General features: G+C 47.9%; 2 protein-coding genes across 9 annotated transcripts in view; both read right to left on the bottom strand.

Annotated features, from left to right (window-relative positions):
- Positions 1–503: 503 nt before the first annotated feature.
- PIM2 (Pim-2 proto-oncogene, serine/threonine kinase) lies at positions 504–8824 on the bottom strand. The gene is made up of 6 exons (XM_070290085.1): positions 5566–8824; positions 5314–5423; positions 4565–4615; positions 2300–2672; positions 1689–1865; positions 504–1591 (listed from the first exon to the last, which is right to left on the bottom strand). Exons 1-6 carry the CDS (start codon positions 5624–5626, stop codon positions 1428–1430), a joined length of 936 nt encoding a protein of 311 aa, XP_070146186.1. The 5' UTR covers positions 5627–8824; the 3' UTR covers positions 504–1427.
- The window catches only part of OTUD5 (OTU deubiquitinase 5), a 28228-nt gene continuing 15426 nt past the window's right edge, over positions 8715–21516 (bottom strand). For 4 of the 8 annotated variants that reach the window (XM_070290074.1, XM_070290078.1, XM_070290076.1 and 1 more), the window contains 7 exons: positions 16899–16963; positions 16656–16812; positions 16412–16560; positions 12000–12203; positions 10295–10496; positions 10093–10206; positions 8715–9780 (listed from right to left, as the gene is read on the bottom strand). In XM_070290074.1, the coding sequence (XP_070146175.1) occupies positions 9659–9780; positions 10093–10206; positions 10295–10496; positions 12000–12203; positions 16412–16560; positions 16656–16812; positions 16899–16963 (1013 nt within the window). In that variant the 3' untranslated portion in view covers positions 8715–9658. Of the gene's footprint in view, positions 9784–10092; positions 10207–10294; positions 10497–11999; positions 12204–16411; positions 16561–16655; positions 16813–16898; positions 16964–21516 lie in introns of all 8 variants that reach the window. The other 4 variants (XM_070290073.1, XM_070290075.1, XM_070290077.1 and 1 more) reach the window with 1 other exon arrangement.

Genomic DNA, 21516 nt, shown 5'->3' with positions numbered 1-21516 from the left:
CCTTGCATCCTAGGTCACTTCAGTCGCATCCAACTCTTTGTGACCCTATGAACTGTAGCCCACCAGGCTCCTCTATCCATGGGATTCTCCCTGCCCTCCTCCAGGTGGTCTTCCCAACCCAGGGATCAAACCCACATCTCTTATATCTCCTGCATTGGCAGGCGGGTTCTTTACCCCTAGTGCCACCTGGAAAGTGGTCCTCCTTAAATGAACCCATAAAAGATCTTCAGGATGGTACCACAAGACTGAGGCTTCCTGCAGACAAAGGAGAGATCCAATCCATCTCCCTCTTGGTTCAGCATTCAGTAGATGCTCCATGAGCAGGAAATGGCAACCCACTCCAGTGTTCTTGCCTGGAGAATCCCAGGGACCGGGCAGCCTGGTGGGTTGCTGTCCCTGGGGTCGCACAGAGTCGGACACAACTGAAGCGACTTAGCAGCAGCAGCAGCAGCAGCAGCAGATGCTCCACAAATGCCTCACTGCATCTACAAATGGCCAGTCACTTCTGATTCTATTACGTTTATTAAATAGTGGGTTTCCACGCATGGCTTTTTAAATAATCCAGGCAGGGGGAGAAGGAAGAGGAAGATAACAGTTGGAGCTCCCCTTCCCCAATACATAAGTATTTACATTTCAGCAACTGGACAACCCTGGCTCAGAAGGAGGCAGCAAGAATCTGAAAAAGATGGAGGGCAGGGCCCCAGGAGAACAAACAACAAGACTTATTTCCCCCACCCCATTCCCCAAAAAAACCATCCACCCCAACCTAGTGGACTCTAGTAGTGTCCATCTCCCATTCCCTCCCACATCATGAAAGTGGGGTTTCTCCTCACCAGAATAAGGGCACTTGGGATAACAGAGTAGGGTCCCCTCACCAAAAAAAAAAAAGCCCTGGGACAACAATAGGGCTTACCTCCCCCAGAATAAACAACCCTGGGCTGAGGCAGGCAAGCAGCTTGACTGAATATGGGACCCGAGGCTAGGGGAAAGGGTCCCTTTGCTAAAATAAGAGCCACTGGGGTATTGGAAGGAAAGCACCCTTGCCCAAATCAGAGCATTTAAACTAAGTTTGTGTGGTAGTAGCAGGAGGTGCCAGTGTAGGGGTTACTACTCATCAGAATAAGAGTCCCGGGGGGTTCAGAATGTAAGTAACCTCAACCAAATAAACATCCTTAGCAAAACGAGAAGCAAAGAAGGAGCCCCTCCAGAATAAGAGAGCATATGTTCTACAAAGACGGCTCCTTAGAAGGACGGGAATGGGAACTGGGCAAACTTGGGTTATGTCTTCTTACCCCTGATCCCCAATCTCTGACCCTAGTTAACACTGGATTTTTAGAGACCTGTAAAACCAGATCAACAGATAACCATCTATCCCTGTGGCATGGCCACGGGATGACTATTTCAACTAATGGGAGCCCCAGCCAGCACTAGGGCAGTAGGGACCAGTCCAAAGGGGTGGAACCCCCTTTGGGAGTGTTGAGGGATGCATCCTCAGCTGGTGTCTGCATCCAGGGGTCCAGCAGGATCTCCTCCAGTGAGGGTCGGGCAGAGGGTTTGGGGGCCAGGCACCGGCGGATTAGGGCACAACAATCTGCAGATCAGAAGAACACAAGAGATTAGCAGTGAGTTGGGGGCACCAGTTCCTTGGAGGGATGAAGGCTGGTGGGCTAGAGGGGGTTGAGTCTCACCTGGGGAGACATGGGCAGGGAAGTGGAGTTCAGCCTCCAGAATCTCCTGGTCTCTCTCAAAGGGAATGTCCCCACATACCATGTCATAGAGGAGGATACCCAGTGACCAGACAGTGGCTGGCAGGGCGTGGTACTGGTGACGAGAGATCCACTCTGGGGGACTGTACACCCTTGTCCCTGCACACAAACCACAAGTTAGACCATTTTCTGATAATGCCCTTCTCCCACCCCACCCTCTCCAGAAATATGGTCCCTTGACTAGAATTAAGAGAACTCACTATATGAGCAGGGTCCCCTCACCAGAATAGAAGCTCATTGGAATAAAAGCACTTAAGAGGTACAGCTGGACCTCCTTACCAGAAAAAGACTACTCAGGGTAATAATAGGATCCCCTCATCAGAATAAGAGCCCAGAGCAAGACCAGGTCATTGTCAGAGGATGGACTTTATTAGAGGGCAAGGCTTGAAAGTACCTAATATTAAAAACCAAGAACATTATAAAGGTGCACTATAGAACAAGGGTTACAGAACACCCCAGCACTGGAGGTCAAGAGGCCAAAAAGATAAAAGGTGAAAACTCCCTCCACAGAGATTTAGGGAAGCCTTACTTACCATCAAAGTCAGTATAGGGTTCATCATGAAGCAGGGCACCAGAACCAAAATCAATGAGTTTGGTACAGCCCCGGCGGAGGTCCATCAGGATGTTCTCATCCTTGATGTCACGATGGACAACTCCACGGGCGTGGCAGTGCCGAACAGCAGCCACTACCTGGGCAAAGAGACAGCGGCTTCGGCCTTCACCCAATGGGCCTTGCTCTGTGATGTAGTCAAAGAGATCCTGGGCAGGCAGAGGCCGCTCAAGGACCAGCATGAAGCCCTCTGGTGTCTCAAACCAGTCAAGCAGGCGGATCACACCAGGGTGCCCACCGCCTGCACCCACCTTCCATAGCAGTGCCACTTCCAGTGGGCATGCGACTGAGTCTGACTGTGGAGGGAAGCAGGGAGAGAAAAGAGAGCACAGATGTCAGGCTAGCAGCTTTGAGGCTGACTTCTCAGATCTATGATCTGAACTTAAATCATAGGTCCTCAGCCTCCTGACTATGTGGCCTTAAGCAACCCCCTTCCCTCCTGGGCCCACAGTTCTCTCATCTTAAGGGCTTAAACTCATATAGCCATTGGGAAGTTGATTCAAGCCAAAGCCTATGGTAGGGGTGGGGGAGAGACAAATTGGAAGATTGGGATAGACACATACACACTACTATAAATAAAGTAGATAACTAATAAGGATCTATTGTATAGCACAGGGAACTCTACTCAATACTCTTTAATGACCTATATGGGAAAAGAATCTTTAAAAAGTGGATATATGTATAACTGATTCACTTTGCTGTACACCAGAAACTAACATGCTGTGAATCAACTAACTTCAATAAAAATTAATTTAAAAATAAGCCAAAAAAATTTAAAAAGCCAAAGTCTATGTACATCTGGCATGTAACAGGAGCTCAGTAATTTTTTTTTTTTAAATTTTGGTCACACCCTGTGGCTTTTGGGATTCTAGTTCCCCAACCAGGGACTGAATCTGAGACGTAGCAGTGAAAGTGCTGACTGTCAATCACTGGACCACCAGGGAACTTCCTCAGTAAATGTTTGAAGAATAAATGAAAGTGATTCTTAACAAAAGCCTCCAGCGGAAGCAACTGATGAACACTACTTTGTAGTAATTTATCTGTTTTGTCTACTGACATAGCCAAAGAAACTAGAATAGCACCTTACACACAGTAGGTGCTTGATAAATGTTTGTTAAATAGATAAAAAGCACTTTATAGCATAGGATCTGACACAGCACTCAATAAATACTATTATTGTGTAACGGTTTGTCTGCTTTGTTCACTGACACAGCTCAAACACTAAAACAGTGCCTAGTATAGTTGTTAAACAGGTGAAATCAATTCATAGAAAAGGATTAGCGCAAAAAGAATGCTCAATAAATGTAACATATTGCCAAGTATCTAGAACTGTGCCTGGCACATTCTAGGTGCTAAAATACATTTGCTAAATAGCTAAAAGTAATTAATTGCAAGGGAACTGGCATAAACAAGATCTCAATAGTGTCATCATATGATATTTTGTCACTATCACTAAGCACTTAGAACCGTGTTGAATACAAGTACTTAGTGGAGCTTGGAACACAGTAAGCTTTTATGATGAAACAAAATCTGAGGCATACCGTCAGTGCTCAATAAAAGGCATACATGTTACTGGCCACAAAACCCACCCCACGCTAGAAGCTTTGCGGGGACACACGGACTACCAGAAGCAGTCTTCCTGCCCGAGGTGGGGCCCTCTCCCGGCCAATCTACTGACACGCACAGTCGCAGACAGGTTTTCTCACGGGGCTGAAAAAAAATGCCGCTACTGCGCAGGCGCACCTTCTCCCTCTAAGTCCCACAGCCTGCACAGGCGCAGTTCCCCCACAGCCCACCAGGGGGCACTCCCGCTCCCACAACTTGCCCAGACCCGCCCAGTTGTCCGTTAGAGCTCTAGCTGTGGAAATGAAGCAGCCACCATCACCATGGCAACCAATGACCTCTGCCCCTCTTTTCTCACCAGCATGCCCTGCGGGCAGCCCCCGAGGCAATGTTTGGAGGAGGATGAAAAAGGAGGGTGGGAGGGGAGAATCCAGGGCTCTAGGGGAACAGGGGTGAGTCAGAACTGCATGGAGGTGTGGATGTCACCATAGGGGAGTAAACATGGACTGGTAGGAGTGTTCTTCTCACCGTTACACGGCCCAAAGAGTCATACAAACCATAGCAAGGTGAAATCCATCGTCAGAGATGGCGTCGCCAGGTCAATAAGGACTCAAAAGATACTCACCAAGGGGGACCAGCCCAGCACGCGATTCCGGGGGATCACTTTGATGGCCACCTGAAGAAGCAGGCTGAGGTGAGGGGGCCAGCAGATGACCCCCAGACATCTCCTAATCTGGACCCTCACCCTAGTCTTTCTGGTCACACTCCCCCACACCACAATCCTAAATGAGCTGAAGCTTCTCCCAAGTCCCCAAAACCAAGTACACCTCTCCCACCATCTTTGGCCCCGGGCTCTCCCTTCTCAGGCTTCTCTCCTCCCCTCATACCAGGCGCTGAGTTCTGAACTTCCTAAAACCCTAAACCCTTGATCTTCCTATCTGGCCCCAGGATACCACAACCCTGTAGCGGGGTCCTGGATCTCACGACTCCTCCCTGGACACCTGCCTCCAAAATCCCCCAAAATCTCAGCTCTAGGTCCCCACCTTCCCACATATATTCACCTCTCCCAGATCCCAAGGTCTAGGGTCCTCATGACCCCCCACTCCCCAGGCTCACTCCCCTGGACCTCCAGAAATCTTGCCCTGAAAATTCTCCCTTCCCCCATATACCCACCAGGACTTACACACACACACATGCGTGCGCGCACCCGCGCGCGCGTGCACTCGGACACCCTCAACGACCGGATCCCGGCCCTCATGACCCTACCACTCACATAGTGTAAGCTCATTCCGTGGTCAATTAGCATCCCGGCCCCGGGGCTCCCGCCGCCACCACACACACACCTGGCCCTCCCAAGACCCTCGTGGTGGATACCTGGAGTCGGTCTGTGACGCGATGTCCTGCGAAGACGGTGCCAAAGCCCCCCTTACCGAGGAGGGGGCCAAGTTGGTACTCGGCCTCGAACGCTTCCCGATCCTTGCCTCCTACGCAGGCGGAGGCGAGGAAGTCAGGGTGGCGGCGTGCTAAAGCTGGCCGCGACCCGCGACCCTTTCCCCCTCCCCCTCGCGCCGCCCTCAACCACTGCAGCCCGCCTGGCCTGGTTGCACTAGGGGGAGCCTCTCTCACCTGGCAGCGGCGTAGGAGTCATGGGGGCCACCGGGAGCCCCTGCAGAGGCTTAGTCAACATGGAGGAGGAGCTGCGCAGATTGAGCCCGCTGAGCCCGCAGGGTGTGGACGCCCGGGGCAGTGAGTCCGGGGAACCTGGACTAGGGGGCGCCAGGATGGAAGGTAAGGAGACTGGTGGCCCAGAAGGGCCAGCAAAGAGCGCAATGTTAAGATTCGCCGCGCGCGCCAGCCCTGACGCTACTGAGACAGGGCACGCGCCTCCCGAGAGAGTCGCCCGGGGCGACGGCCCCTCCCACTTGTCTTTGATCAATCCGGACTCAGCACCTGCTGTACCCCAGCCAATCGGAACCAGCTCTTATTTGCATACCACCCTCAACGTTTCAAGTACCCCCTTATGCAAATACATGCCCGTATCCTCCACGGGGCGGGGTCTGCATGCACACGAGGGGACGCGTGTGGAGAGGAAACTGGTTTTAGGAATCCCTTTCGCAGCAACCGGGTTTGTTTTGGTTGCGCGGCATTGTTTTTATATGTCTGTATCTGCAGATATAAACTTGAAAAAATACACCGCCCCCTTTCCTAGGAAGTTGGTTGGCCGCCACTGCCTCGAGACTAGCGCAGAGATAATGCCAGGCCTTCTAAGGCTTCTAAGAATCTGCCTGTGGTTATCCATGACCCTTTTTCCAAAGAGTACTCTTCAGGTCCAGAGCCCTCTAGGCGACAGGTGGCCTTCGCCCGGGAAGTAAAGCCAGGGATCCTTGAAGGACCTGTACAGCCGTTAGGAAGGACTAACCTGACCACCACTGCCGTGGAGCCCTTAACGTAGACAGACCTGACTAGACCTGGCCATGAGCCAGTCAGCAAGTACAGATTCTGGAGTAGTGAGGAGGGGTGCTTCTTGCAGGTGGGAGCAAGCCAGGGTGGTGGTGGCTTGGGATGTGTTTCTGGACGAGACACACACAGGGATGGCGGGAGCTCAGAGGGGTGATAAAATACCCTTAGCCACAAATTTGGAAACAACAGGCCTCATGCTGCAGGCAGACAGACATGCACTCCAAAGACACACACACAGGAAAGTACCATGTGAGAAATACACAAACACATTGCCAGACACATTCCCATGAGCTTGTCCTAAACACATACAGATATGTATTGTCACAGAGACTGAAATCCACTGTCAAGCAGGCATGCTGCCAGAATTATGTCCCAGTATGACACCAGAGATGCAGTTACAGAAAGGCACTCCAGATTCACATACACCTACACTGCCATGTGACAAGGACACAAAAATGTCCCATCAGACACACCACCAAAACTTGTCACAAAGATACTTGTACTGTCAGACATGCAGTGTCACAGAAAGACTAGTACTATTCCAGAAATGAGACCCAGAGTCTGTCACAGGAAGACACACAGATGCTGAAGACACACATGCACTGCTCCAAAGACATACATATATTTATGTGATAGAGCCACAGATAGGCAGTATCACAAAAACAGACATGGATCCACCCAGTCAGTCGCTCGCTCTCTCACACACACACACCAGCAGACATGCAGCATTGTCACTGAAACTATCCAGAAACAGCTACCCAGAATCTGTCACAGGAATACAAACGGACATTCACCCACCCTATCGGAAAGAGACCACAGATGCACTGTCACAGACCCACGCAGACATGCACTTGTCTCAGAAACAGACACAAACTGTCAGAGACTGAGTCCCACACGCAGTCCCCATCTGACACACCTGGAAACAAGCCCTCATCTCACACACAACTAGAGACACTCTGAGATGCACAAAGGCTTGGACTCACCCGTCTCTCTCACACACAAACACTCAAAAAGCAAATATACACAGGTACTCTCCCTTATTCATCCAACATTTATTAGGGGTCTACTGTAAGCCTACAAGGCCCTAGAGGGGGTGCAGATACTAAGAGATACACAGGTTAAGTCAGGCATCATAGCCCTGCCCGGGAATTTGATAGTACAGTACTGGAGAAGACGACATATCTGTAGATAAAGGTGAGAATGTAAACGGGGTCACACAGGGCTTCTCAGAAGGAGACCCTCTACCCATCTTGAAAGACAAAGTTGGAGGCTTGGGACAGAGGAAGGGCAAATTCCAGGCAGAGGCCAAGGAAAACTGGACAGAGAGGCAAGATGAAGTAGTCAGGGGCCAAATAGTGCAGAAACTTCAACTTTAAGATAATAAATAATACCTGCTAACATAGAGCTCTCAGAATGTGCCAGGCACCGTGCCATCATACATTATGTTGACCATATACACTCTCTCTCAATGCTCACAACAGAGAGAGCGTGAGGTAGTAGATATTTATCACTCCTGTCCTATACATGGGACACTTGAAACTCAGAGAGCCTGCGACTTGACCAAAGCCACATAGTTAGAAAAAGCCGGTTTTAAACCAACTCTCCAACACAGTGCTTAACCAGTGGATTCCACAGAGACATCTGCAGATAGCCACACCCTCATCTGCAGAGCTAGACATACATCCTTCCACAGGGACCCCATTATTAGGGACACTGAAAAAACAACTGAAAAACCTGGGGCCAGCCATCCTTCTTTGCCTTGGCTTTACCTCTAGGAAGGGCAGGGACAAAAGTGTCAAGAGAACTGGGAACATGAATAAAAAGGTTTAGCTATTCCTCAATTTCTAAAACTCAGCGTGCTTGTGTGGGGGGTCCACCCTCTGGTCACTTCCACTAAACTCGGGTTGCTATGAAGCGACTGTTGTGCCTGTCCAAAGCATTTCCTCATCAAATACTCACAATGAAAGAGCAAACATATTGGGGCTAGAGGCAGGCAAAGAAGTTGGACATTCAGTCCCTGCCATCAAGTTCAATTCTCTGTTCCCATCACACCCCAGGAAATAGGGTGGGCAGGCTATATCCTGTGCCAATACTGAGGCAGGGGCAGTGGGCAAAGACAGAGCTTTCTTGGTGGTAACAGGTCCAAAGGCTGATTCAATAAGCAGTGAATCAAGTATGAACAAACTCTGGGCCTCCAGAGAGACCCCAATGGAGAGCATATAGCCCTCAGAAGTCAAGCCCAGGTCTGTGCCATCACCACCTCTGACCAAAGGCTCACCCACCCCCTGCCCCACACAGAACAGAGGCGCTCAGGGGAAACTGACATTTGGTTTTATTGTGCCAAGGACATTACAGATGGTGGATCTTGTTGACACCTGCAAGGCATGGGTGCCCCATCTGCCGAGGCTGCTCCCACCCCCCACACTCAAATCCTGGGCGGCGGCCATGATTCTCAAAAGTACCCCCCCACCCTGAGATTCCAAAGACTGGTGGTGGTGGTGGAAGCATAAGGAATGCAGCGAGGTCAGAGTCTCATTGTCCAAAGCCCACTTGACACCTGCCCCCTCCTGCCCTCCCACCCCACCCTGGCTTATACTCTAGACCCTGCCCATCTCCACAGAGCTGGAGGCCAGGTACATCAACCACATCTTTGTGCCCCGTGGCCTACCTGCCTCCAAACCAGAGAGATGTCACCTTCATAGAGCCAATGCTGTTGTCTACATCACTGATTTGATTTTATAAGATAAAAGTATATTTTAATAAAGAAAAACCTCAATATTGAAGGCTCAGACATTTTAAGGGTACTGGGAAGGGGATTTTTTTCCCACTTCTTCCTCCCACCTCCCTGGTATCATTTGTGAAGGTAGGGTGACAAGTTTCTGATCTTGGAAGGAATAGGGGGAAGGGAGACTCTGCTGTCTGAATGTCTCTCCTCCGGGGCTGCCTGGCTGCCAGTTGGTTTGTCTCTGTGTACCCCTCGCCTACCTTCAGCACCCTTGCCCAAGTCCCCTGTGGAATGCAGGGATGGTGCTGTGCAGGGGGAAACAGGGCACATCAGCTGGCGAAGAGACAGATGGTGGTGGTGGTGGCAGCGATGAGAGGGTGTGCAGGGGTGGGCCAGCCAGAGGGAAGTGGGGAGGAGCAAAAGAAGCGGAAAGAAGGAAGAAGGCAAGAGGGAAGAAAGCCAAAGAAGGTGGGGTGGCACCGGAGGGCAGGAGTGGTGGGGATTGGGAAATGGTCTCCAGTCTCTGGGTCTCCATCAACTCTTGTCTGGGGGTGGGTCTCTGTGCACTTTGTTTTTCTTCATACTGTCTAGGTATTCCTGTTGGGACACTGCCAGCACCGAGGCTAGGATCTCATCATCATCCCAGTCATTCAGACCTGCTGGGCAAGAGGAAGGGGAAAAGAATGACACAGCACTTTAAGCCTGCTTTCTCCTTGCCCTTTGCTGATTCTTGGCTCTGGAGAGATCCCGTTCAGGCCCCTACCACTTTTTTCTCTAAGGAGAAGGCTCCTCTGAGCCTACAAAACCCCACTCAAATCCCCTCTGGAACAGACTCTTGGGCCTGAAAAACTCTCTTTTCCTGAGGAGATGTCCAGAGGCTCCAGAAGCCCCCTTTTCAGGACCAGCTGCTTCTTCCATCTCTCCCCAACTCCCAGCTGGCCCCTAGACCCTAGACAGAAGAGGCTTACCAAAGGCGGAGGGGGACATCTGCTGAATGAGGGCCCGGCACTCCAGAGCAGGGTAAAGGGACACAAGGGGGGAAGTAGCCCGGTCGGCCCCTGTCGAGAACTGGCTGCTTGTACCTGGGGCAGACAAACAGTCAAAGGCAGGGCTCAGGGCCTAGGCAGGACTTCCTGACCCCTGCATGCTCCCTATCAGCAAGTCACTGACCTGGTGCACAGGGTGAAGGAGGTTTGGCAAGAGCTAAGACAGTGCCTGGGGAAGGGGGCTTGATGCCCAGCTCAGCATGCAGCTCAGGGTGCTCAGGTGACGACGCTGAACTCCGCTGCCTTGGGGACCGGCTGGTCCACTCCTCAAGACCACTGGAGGCTGCTGCTGTGGCAGAGCTGCATGTGGCGCTGGCTTTCCGGGGCTGTGGTGAGGAAGGTGGTGGTAAAGACCAACAGCAGGTGCAACCGTCCTCTGCCCCATTCCCGAAGGGCTCACTCCCTCCCAGAATCCTGGCTATGAAATAGCTTCTACATAGGCCACCAACAATGGTCACATAATGGACCACAGTATCAAGGTCAGCACTTTAAAGCCCCTCTCACACCTTTACAGCCAGTCTGACAGGAAACCTGTTACTCCATCTTCAAAATAGATCCAGAATCTATGCCCTTCTGACTGCCTCCCTTGCCAGTACTACCATCAATCATGAGGACTGCTATAGTCATCTTCTCCTTGGTGGTCTACTGCTTCCACCTTTGCCCCTTCGACTCCATTTTACAGTCAGCAGTCAGAAGGATCCTGTTAAATTCTAAGTTTCCACTCTTTTCCTGCTCATAACCCTCTCATCATTTTTGCTTCACTCAGAAGAAAAGCCAAAGTCCTCACCACAGGCCACACTGAAGGTCACAAGCCCCTTCCAATATGGCACACCCACCTTTCCGACTCCATCTACTACTACGTTCTGTTCTGCCACACTGCCTCCAGGCTGCTTCCAAATCACACCAGGTGTGCACATACCTCAGGGTCTTTGCTCTAGCTGGTCCTGTCTTCCCTGGTATAGACAAGTAATTCCCTCATCTCTGCAAGCTTTCGCTCAACTCTCACCTGGTCTAAGGCCAACTCTGACCATGCTATTTAATATTGTGAACTCCCAGCCCTACTCAGTCCTACTCATCCCCTTTACCCTGCTCTACATTTTTCATCCATACCACCTCTCAACTGATTTATTCATTATGTTTATTTCGTTCCACTCTGCATAAATGGAAGCACCACAAAGACAGACCTGGGACTGCCCAGCTCACCAATGTACTCCTATACACTAAGAACAGTGCCTGGCATAGACCTGCAATAAATACTTGTTTAACGAATGAGTCAGCTCTTGCCAACATCTATTAATCACTCTATAAACTCCTTGTGACTCCTCAAATACCTGGCTGCCCTGTCTCACTCCCTGCCCTAAAAATTCAACCTTTCCGTATGAAGACTGACCAGATCCCCCACCTCTACTGGTCTTCCAGTCAGAGTCAAGGGCTCCACTGATGCATGTGTCTCCCCATCAAAAGACAGGATCACTAAGGCTGGAGCATGCAGGACCTGATTTTACATCCTCAGCAGAGTCTGGCACACAAGAACATTCAGCAAAAGCTTGTCCCTCTGAAACTATCCATGAATCTGGCATTTCACCATCAGTGGCTGCCCTCCCTCACTCCTTAAAAAAAAAAAAAAAAAAAAAGAGCTTGTTCTGCACAGGTGTTGAGAGTTCTAAGGCACAATGCCAAGACTAAGGCCAAGATGAGGTACAGAAAAGGCTAGGAGCTTCCTTCTCTCCCACATGTCAGAATTGCTTAGTTTGTTTCTGCCTGTTTGGGGACAGAACATGGGAAGTAACAGGTTCTTCGCCAGGCTAGTGACAGACCCCAGGACCCACCTGGCTGGGGCCACGGACTTGGCGAGCTTGTTTTTCTTGATCCCGCAGCCACTGCAAGTAGGATTCCCGGGCCACCTGCTCCTCAATGGCCTCATTTGTGGCCTCCCAATCTGTGGCCCGCTTCTTGTCTTCCAGCATCTGCTGTTCAATCCATGATTCCTCTGATGTTTTTATGGCATTCTTCATCAGGGACTGCTCTGCAAACTACAAGGAGTGGGAGAGGAACAGAGATGTGAGGTGACACTCTGAACTCTGGCCAAGAGCCAGAAGTGGCTCAGGGAGGTGGGCTCACAGGCTCAGAAGAGAGGCAGGAAGGCAGATACTCTTACTAAGCACCCCCCTGGGCAGGCTGCCTATTCATCAGGGACTAGGGGAAGGCAGGCTTGGGTTGGGGGACTTGTCATTTCAAATTCCTATATCCAGAAGTCCTGCTGCCACCCCCAAGATACCTCAACTGATGTACTAAGTCTGGGGCAGTCAGGTGCCCTCCAGCCAGGGTTAGAATTTAAAGACACCTCACCGATTGATGACTCAGTTGTTGAGGCCTTCTTCACCTATGCCCAGATGGGACAAGGAGAAAAGATCACCTAAGAAGTTGAGTCCTGTGTGCACAGGGTAGATTTGAGTATTGGGGCATTTAAGTAGACAAGAGGACAGTGTCAGCATGGTGTGGGGTACTATGAGTTGTGGAACACCATATGAGAGTGTCAGGCTGTGAGACGTAACAGATTTTTTAAAAAGGAATAATGAAAAGTATCAGTGCATACCCCATGGAATAAAAGTAAATTTCGTTCAGTGAAAACTTATTTTAATGCACATATACACACCATACACCAACGTGTGTGTACACTAATGGTGTAAAATATATTTTTTTACCCATGGATAACAGTCCAAAAAGAATGCAAAATGCTACTAGAATAAGCCAATTAAAAATGGGCAAAAAAGTCTAGACACACAACTTCATCAAAGAAGATAGACAGCAAATAGGCACATGAAAAGATGCTCAACATCATTTGTCATTAGGAACTGCAAATTAAAACAAGGTGCCCCTCAGTTAAAGGTATCAGTAAGAACCATAGTGTCATACAGATACTTACATATAGAAATATTTCTAGAGATGTGTATACACACAGGTTAGTTTATACATATATTTTCTTGCTCTATCAGCTGAAAGGGCCTAAAGCAAGGATACCCCAATAGCATACTCAGCACCCAGATCTTGGTTTCTAATATAACATTCTCCAATAAAAGGAACTAGGGCTCCTTGGAGAAATGGCTGGTTCTAGAAATGGGGCAAGGAATATACAAGATGAGCCTCTAGCACCTTGTAGTGCCAGAAAGTTAAGTATTCAAAATAAAAATGAAAATGAAAAATAAAATAAAAATGAAAACAAACAAGCCAAAAACCAACTCCTCACAACCACCACCACAATGATGGGGATATTTCAAAGAGATGCAGGAACCAACTAAAAGAACTCCCAATAGCCAAAACTGGAAAAACTTGGGCATCAAAATAAAAACAGTACTGGATTATAACCCAAAGTATAAAAGTATTAAATAAATAAATATCCATCATCCACAATGATATAAATAAATGACTAAATAAATGGAGAATGAGATTAATCTCCCTTGCAGAAGAATTTCAAATAATTTATGTAAATACTCTGCCCTCAAAGAGATGGAGTATAACCTTCACCTTTTATTTGTATTTTTGCACTGCACTGCACTGTACCCAGGCCTTTGGCAGTGGAAGTGTGGAGTCCTAACAACTAGTCCGCCATGAAATTCCCTAATCCCTACTTCTTTTTTAAAATATTTATCTATTTATTTGGCTGAACTGGGGTTTTTTTAGTTGCACCATGTGGGATCTAGTTCCCTGACCAGGGATCGAACATGGGCCCCCTGCATTGAGAAGGTGGCGTCTTAGCCACTGGACCACTAGGGAAGTCCCCCTAATCCCTACTTCTTAACTTTGGAGTATAGATGACTTCCTTCCACACAGTATAACATGGAGAAGGAAGTGGGGGTAGGGAAGAGTAATTTTACAGTGGAGAAAACTTGATAAAACTACTTCTGCCAGATGATCAAGATCAACATCAACAATTACAAATCATGTTCAGGGTACATACTGTTGATATGATGTGATAAGAATGGCACTTTACCACTGTGATCCCCCTCTCTAAAACTCGTAACCTCAAGTCTAATGAGAAATACATCAGACAAACTCCAAAAGAGAAACATCCTACAATATACATGACTGCTGCTGCTGCTAAGTCACTTCAGTCATGTCCGACTCTGTGCGACCCCATAGATGGCAGCCCACTAGGCTCCTCTGTCCCTGGGATTCTCCAGGCAAGAATACTGGAATGGGTTGCCATTGCCTTCTCCAATGCATGAAAGTGAAAAGTGAAAGTGAAGTCGCTCAGTCGTGCCCAACTCTTAGCAACCCCGTGGACTGCAGCCTACCAGGCTCCTCTGTCCATGGGATTTTCCAGACAAGAGTACTGGAATGGGTTGCCATTGCCTTCTCCGATAAACATGACTAGTACTCTTCAAAACTGCCAAGGTCACCAAAAACATGAAAATGTGAGAAACCATCAAAAACAAAGGAGCTAAAGAGGTATGATGACTTTCAATTAATAACAATGTATCAATACTGGTTCATATAACAAATGTATTGGTCATCTGACATGTGTGAATAATAGGGAAACTGGGCAAAAGAGGGGAAGGTATGTGGGAACTCTGCACTATCTTAATTTTTCTGTAAATCTAAAACTATTCTAAATAATTAAATCTATTTTTTAAAAAAAACTTAGGGCACTCAGTTTTAACAAATGGAAAAAGAAAAGACACAAGTGGTCAAACCACTAAAAGTCAGGAGTGACTCTTAAATGCACAGTGTTACCTAAAAGAAGCCATTGAAAAACCTATATATTGTATGATTCCAATTATATGACATTCTAGAAAAGGTCACAGAGTCTGTAAACAGATCGAAAACAAAGATATTCGGAGAAACTGTCACAGCCAGGAGGAGCCAAAGGAGACATGACAACTAAATGTAATACAGTATCCTGGATGGGATCCTGGAACAGATAAGATCATTGGGGAAAAACTGAGGTAATCTGTTTTTGTTTTATCCCTTTCTGAAGGTATCATCATTTACTGTTGTTGTTTGGTCACTGTTGTGTCCAACTCTTTTGCGACCCCATGGACTGTAGCCCTCCAGGCTCCTCTGTGCATGGAATTCCCCAGGTAAGAATACTGGAATGGGTTACCATTTCCTTCTCCAGGGCATCTTCCGCACCCAGGGATCAAACCTGTGTATCCTGCATTGGTAGGTGGATTCTTTACCACTGAGCCACCTGGGAAGCCCAAAACTGAGGTAATTTGAACAAAGTATGGTCTTTAGTTAATATATCAATATTGGTTCATTGATTGTGACAAACATACTATGCTAATATGTTAATCACAGTGGAGTATATAGGAATTCTCTAATCACAGTAATTACATAAATCTAAATCTGCTCTGAGATTAAAGGTTTATTTAAAAAAATGAAACCAAAAAAACCTCTATGGGGACTTTCGGTGGTCCAGTGGTTAAGACTTCACCTTCTAATGCAGGGGGTACAGGTTTGATCCCTGGTTGGGGGGCTAAGCTCTCACATGCCTATCAGCCAAAAAAACTGAAACATTAAACAGAAGCAGTATTCTAACAAATTCAATAAAGATTTTAAAAATGGTCCACATCAAAAAACCTCTATGTTGGAGGGTATGCTGGTGTTAGGGTGTGTTTCCTAAAATGAGGCAGGAGTACTTTTGTAGGAAGTGAAACCTCAATAGAAGATAGCAAAATCCCCAACAGACAACTGTTTGAGACAGAGAATGAAAATCTGTCAGTGTGTGCTGAGAAAATCTACTGCCCTTTCCTGAGCACCTAACAGGTACCAGGCCCTGTGTTAGGCACTTTCTGTATCACCCAAGCTCCCAGTCAAATCACTTGTACAACCTGACTTAGATACCAAGGCCAGCAAGTGGTAGGGCCAGGCCTACACTCCAAGTCTCTGTGACCACAGCTGTCTGTCCGTGCTGGGGTTTGAAGGAGGATCCATGTGGGTACCAAGACACAGAGACTGAGCCCTGGTTCACAGTTCCCAAGTTTGACTCCATATCTCAAAATGCCAACTCTCAACAGGCACAAAAGATAGGTGAACCAGCTCAGACAGTCAAACTGAGACCACAAAATGGGCCCTGAGGGATCACCTTGGATAACTTCCTAATTTCAGAGGTGAGACTTTAAGGGCGATTCAGAGAGGTTAACAGGACACTTTTGTGGGCAAGAGGCAAAACTGAGGCCCCAACATCAGATTTTTGGTCCATCTCCAGTATCCATTCTAGGCACAGGGACCTGCTTACCCCGGGTTTGAATGATGGCAGGCCCAGTCCCACGCCAATGGTGGCCTTGTTAGGATTCACTACTGAGTTGTAGTGGATATTCCTATGGTAGCTGACACGAATGGGTTCATCCTCATTTTGATGGATCCCATGGAATGTATTGATGGGTTCTGCAGAGAAAGAGGAGACAGGATTCACAGTGGGCTGGGTGGAACAGGCTCAGACCAAGAGTGGTCAACTGCTCACCTACCCACCACAGAAGTACCTGTGCTGTACTGGTACACCTCCACAGGCCGGTTGTACATCTCTGCCATGGCCTGCATCTCAATGTGGTTGCCATGGCAGTTGTTTTTCCGCTTCCGGTTGATGTAGGTGGTAAAGTCCTCTGTGACATAGTTGGAGAAGTAGTCAGCATTCTTCATCTGCAGAAAAGATCAGAGGATCAATGTCTATGTGGAGAAGAGATCCTCCATTCTGCCCTCGCCCCAAGGTCTCTGCAAGGTCTCACCAGATAGTCCATGCAGTGCTTTCGAACAACCTCATGCATGTCCTGGTCTCCATATACCTGGTCAGCTGTGGGGACAGAAGGAGAGGCTGGAGTCAGAGCTGCCACCAAAGAAGAGTTCTGAATCAGAACATCCTTGTGGGTGAAGGGCTGGGGGCCAGGGAAACTCCCTTACCTACCCTAAGGAATGGAGAGTTCTTGGCTTTGTGGGCTGGAATATGGTCACGAAAAAAGAGACAGGCAAGGATAGTCTTTAAGAACAAGAGTACAGGTAAGAGAGACAGAACCACAGGCATCTTGCGTAGATAAGCGGCCTTAATCACCATCAATTCCACATATACCACTCTTCGCTCTTCACATGAGGACACTGAGGCTCGGGGAGTTTGTGATTTGACCAAGGTCACCCAGAAGTCAGTCCACGACAGATTCAACTTTAGAATTCAGTTTCCTGACTCTCAGGAGTCATTATGGCCTTTATAAGGTGAAAAAAGAGAAAAAGGGAAAGGAAAATAACTGGGCTCTAAGCCCAGTTCTATTCAGTTCAGTTCAGTTGCTCAGTCGTGTCCGACTCTTTGCCACCCCATGAATTGCAGCACGCCAGGCCTCCCTGTCCATCACCAACCCCCGGAGTACACTCAAGTCCATCGAGTCGGTGATGCCATCCAGCCATCTCATCCTCTGTCATCCCCTTCTCCTCCTGCCCCCAATCCCTCCCAGCATCAGAGTCTTTTCCAATGAGTCAACTCTTCTCATGAGGTGGCCAAAGTACTGGAGTTTCAGCTTTAGCATCAATCCTTCCAAAGAACACCCAGGAATGATCTCCTTTAGAATGGACTGGTTGGATCTCCTTACAGTCCAAAGGACTCTCAAGAGTCTTCTCCAACACCACAGTTCGAAAGCATCAATTCTTCGGCACTCAGCTTTCTTCACAGTCCAACTCTCACATCCATACATGACTACTGGAAAAACCACAGCCTTGATTAGACGGACCTTTGTTGGCAAAATAATGTCTCTGCTTTTTAATATGCTATCTAGGTTGGTCATAACTTTTCTTCCAAGGAGTAAGCGTCTTTTAATTTCATGGCTGCAGTCACCATCTGCAGTGATTTTGGAGCTCCCAAAAAATAAAGTCTGACACTGTTTCCACTGTTTCCCCATCTATTTCCCATGAAGTGATGGGAGAAGATGCCATGATCTTCGTTTTCTGAATTTTGAGCTTTAACCCAACATTTTCACTCTCCTCTCTCACTTTCATCAAGAGGCTTTTTAGTTCCTCTTCACTTTCTGCCATAAGGGTGGTGTCATCTGCATATCTGAGGTTACTGATATTTCTCCTGGCAATCTTGATTCCAGCTTGTGCTTCTTCCAGCCCAGCATTTCTCATGATGTACTCTGCATTTAAGTTAAATAAGCAAGGTGATAATATACAGCCTTGACGTACTCCTTTTCCTATTTGGAACCAGTCTGTTGTTCCATGTCCAGTCCTAACTGTTGCTTCCTGATCTGCATATAGGTTTCTCAAGAGGCAGGTCAGATGGTCTGGGATTCCCACCTCTTTCAGAATTTTCCACAGTTTATTGGGATCCACACAGTCAAAGGTTTTGGCATAGTCAATAAAGCAGAAATAGATGTTTTTCTGGAATTCTCTTGCTTTTTCCATGATCCAGCGGATGTTAGCAATTTGATCTCTGTTCCTCTTGCCTTTTATAAAACCAGCTTGAACATCGGGAAGTTCATGGTTCATGTAGTACTGAAGCCTGGCTTGGAGAATTTTGAGCATTACTTTACTAATGTGTGAGATGAGTGCAACTGTGCGGTAGTTTGAGCATTCTTTGGCATTGCCTTTCTTTGGGATTGGAATGAAAACTGACCTTTTCCAGTCCTGTGGCCACTGCTGAGTTTTCCAAATTTGCTGGCATATTGAGTGCAGCACTTTCACAGCATCATCTTTCAGGATTTGAAATAGCTCAACTGGAATTTCATCATCTCCACTAGCTTTGTTTGTAGTAATGCTTTCTAAGGCCCACTTGACTTCACATTCCAGAATGCCTGGCTCTAGGTGAGTGATCACACCACTGTGATTATCTTGGTCATGAAGATCATTTTTGTACAGTTCTTCTGTGTATTCTTGCCACCTCTTCTTAGTATCTTCTGCTTCTGTTAGGTCCATACCATTTCTGTCCTTTATCAAGCCCATCTTTGCATGAAATGTTCCCTTGGTATCTTTAATTTTCTTGAAGAGATCTCTAGTCTTTCCCATTCTGTTGTTTTCCTCTATCTTTGCATTGATCGCTGAAGAAGGCTTTCTTATCTCTTCTTGCTATTCTTCGGAACTCTGCATTCAGATGCTTATTATCTTTCCTTTTCTCCTTTGCTTTTCCCTTCTCTTCTTTTCACAGCTATTTGTAAGGCCTCCTCAGACAGCCATTTTGCTTTTTTGCATTTCTTTTCCATGGGGATGGTCTTGATCCCTGTCACCTGTACAATGTCACGAACCTCCGTCCATAGTACATGAGATCTAGTCCCTTAAATCTATTTCTCACTTCCACTGTATAATCATAAGGGATTTGATTTAGGTCATACCTGAATGGTCTAGTGGTTTTCCCTACTTTCTTCAATTTAAGTCTGAATTTGGCAATAAGGAGTTCATGATCTGAGCCACAGTCAGCTCCCGGTCTTGTTTTTGCTGACTGTATAGAGCTTCTCCATCTTTGGCTGCAAAGAATATAATCAATCTGATTTTGGTGTTGACAATTTGGTGATGTCCATGTGTAGAGTCTTCTCTTGTGTTGTTGGAAGAGGGTGTTTGCTATGACCAGTGTCTTCTCTTGGTACTAGTAAACAAAATGACCCAAGTGTTCTGAGCTTCATATGCCTCAAGTGTAAAATGGGATCAAGCTGGGTAACTTCCTGGCAAGCCTATTGTGGAATTAATGAGATAATAGGTGTGAAGTGACTAGCCTTAGTCTTGGGACAGAGCAGTCACTCAGAGACCCTGTCCCGTAGTGGGGCCTGAATGTGGGGTACTATGAAGGTGACAGAAGTGAGTAAAATTCTGACCCTACCCGCAAGAAGCATGTGGTCTATAAGAGAGATAAGACACATATGCACCTAACTTAATTAAGGTCCAGGCATCACAGGGCTTTAGTCACAATAAGAACCAGGCTCCCTCTGCCTCAACTGAGGATGTTCACACATGCTGTTTCCTCTTTTCAGGATGTTCTTTCCATCTTATTTGGCTGCCTACTTGTCAAATACCCATGCACTCTTAAAACAGTTTCCCACTCCTCCAAGGCACCCCATCAGCAGATTTATCAAAGATGCATACAGACTTTGCCTGATCACATTGGGCTCCCACTGAGGGCAGAGGGCAGTTCATATACAAGTCCACCCCCAGGCTCAGAGCCTGGTGCGGTGCAAGAAATGCAAGTTTGCTGAGTGGATTGGGGAGGCTAGGGGAGTCAGGGAGCCTTCTTTGTGAGAAATTAAAGTGGGCTTGAAGATGAAGCATGCCTGATGTCCACTGGCTAAGATGAAGAGGGAATGTCCCTTTGTCTCCTCAGAGGACTGTTGCTCTGATGGGATATCCCTGTGACACTGGGGCAGGGGCAGGTCCCACAGCGAACACCGCAGAGCTCTTCCATGACAGTCTACTTCTGCAAAGAATCGCCAGAACACCCTCCCCCCTTCCCCCTCCATGAAGGGTTCTGTGAGATAAAGAGAAAAAGGCAGCTCTGAGATAGAAAACGGGGCCCATGCCTGTCTCACGTCCTCCTGGAGGTGCAGAGACCAGAGGGTGATGGGGAGTTGGGAAGGGGTAGCCCCTTTACCGATGTAAACAAGGATGTGGGTTCTGTGGCCACACTCTCCCTCACCCTCCTCCCCCTCTGCAGCACTTCCAGCAAGTCACATGCCCTGTGCACAGGCTGGGGGGCCCCTGCCACTGCCTTTCTTAGAAGCCAGGACCACAAACCCACTGTGGCTGCCGGAGCTGCTTGAGGAGCTATTTCCGTAGAATAAACCTGGGGTGCTGAAGAGGCAGTGCTGTTGGCAGCTGCAGTAAACAGGAACTGAGATGGGAGTGAAGGGGTTAAATAGGGGTTGGTCTGCCAGGCTCAGGAAGGTGGCTGAGATGTTCCCAGGCAAGCATCAACAGGCATTTCCAGTCCTGGGAGGTGGATCTACCCAACCGAGATGCCAGATGTAGGAAGTCAGGGGAAAGGGGAGACTATGGGCCCGGGAAGAGAGTTGGGAGAGAACCTTCCTAAGAAGTTCCCATTTCCCTGCCATTGACTCCCTGCTTGACAAAAAGGCTCTTCTGCCCCGTGTGGCACTGGACAAGGCCTTAACCTCTCTGGGCTGCAATGTCCTCAACTATAAAGTGGGGAAAATAACTCCTTTTCCTCTCATGGGACGTTGTCAATACTACCGGGGATGGTCTGCCAAATACCTAAGGCATACTAGATATTCAAGAGATGGGGTTCCGTTTGTCATAAGGAGAACGATGACTCCTTCAGATAGCCAGTCACCCACAAGTCAGCTAGAAATTTCACCAGAACCACTTAAGTCCTTCCTCATTTCTGCTGCACTTCATCAGCCAGAGGAAAGTCCCAAACTCAAA

Source organism: Ovis canadensis, chromosome X, assembly GCF_042477335.2.
Source record: "Ovis canadensis isolate MfBH-ARS-UI-01 breed Bighorn chromosome X, ARS-UI_OviCan_v2, whole genome shotgun sequence".
Classification (NCBI taxonomy): Eukaryota; Metazoa; Chordata; class Mammalia; order Artiodactyla; family Bovidae; genus Ovis; species Ovis canadensis.
This window is presented reverse-complemented; position numbering and strand designations above follow the sequence as displayed.

Coding starts and splice junctions, on each gene's coding strand:
- PIM2 (XM_070290085.1), bottom strand. CDS start 5,626: ATGTTGACTAAGCCTCTGCAGGGGCTCCCGGTGGCCCCCATGACTCCT. Junction 2,673..4,564: donor TGCTGGGCTGGTCCCCCTTG/GTGAGTATCTTT, acceptor TTCCCTCCACAG/TCAGACTCAGTCGCATGCCC. Junction 1,592..1,688: donor CCCTGCCCATGTCTCCCCAG/GTGAGACTCAAC, acceptor TCTGATCTGCAG/ATTGTTGTGCCCTAATCCGC.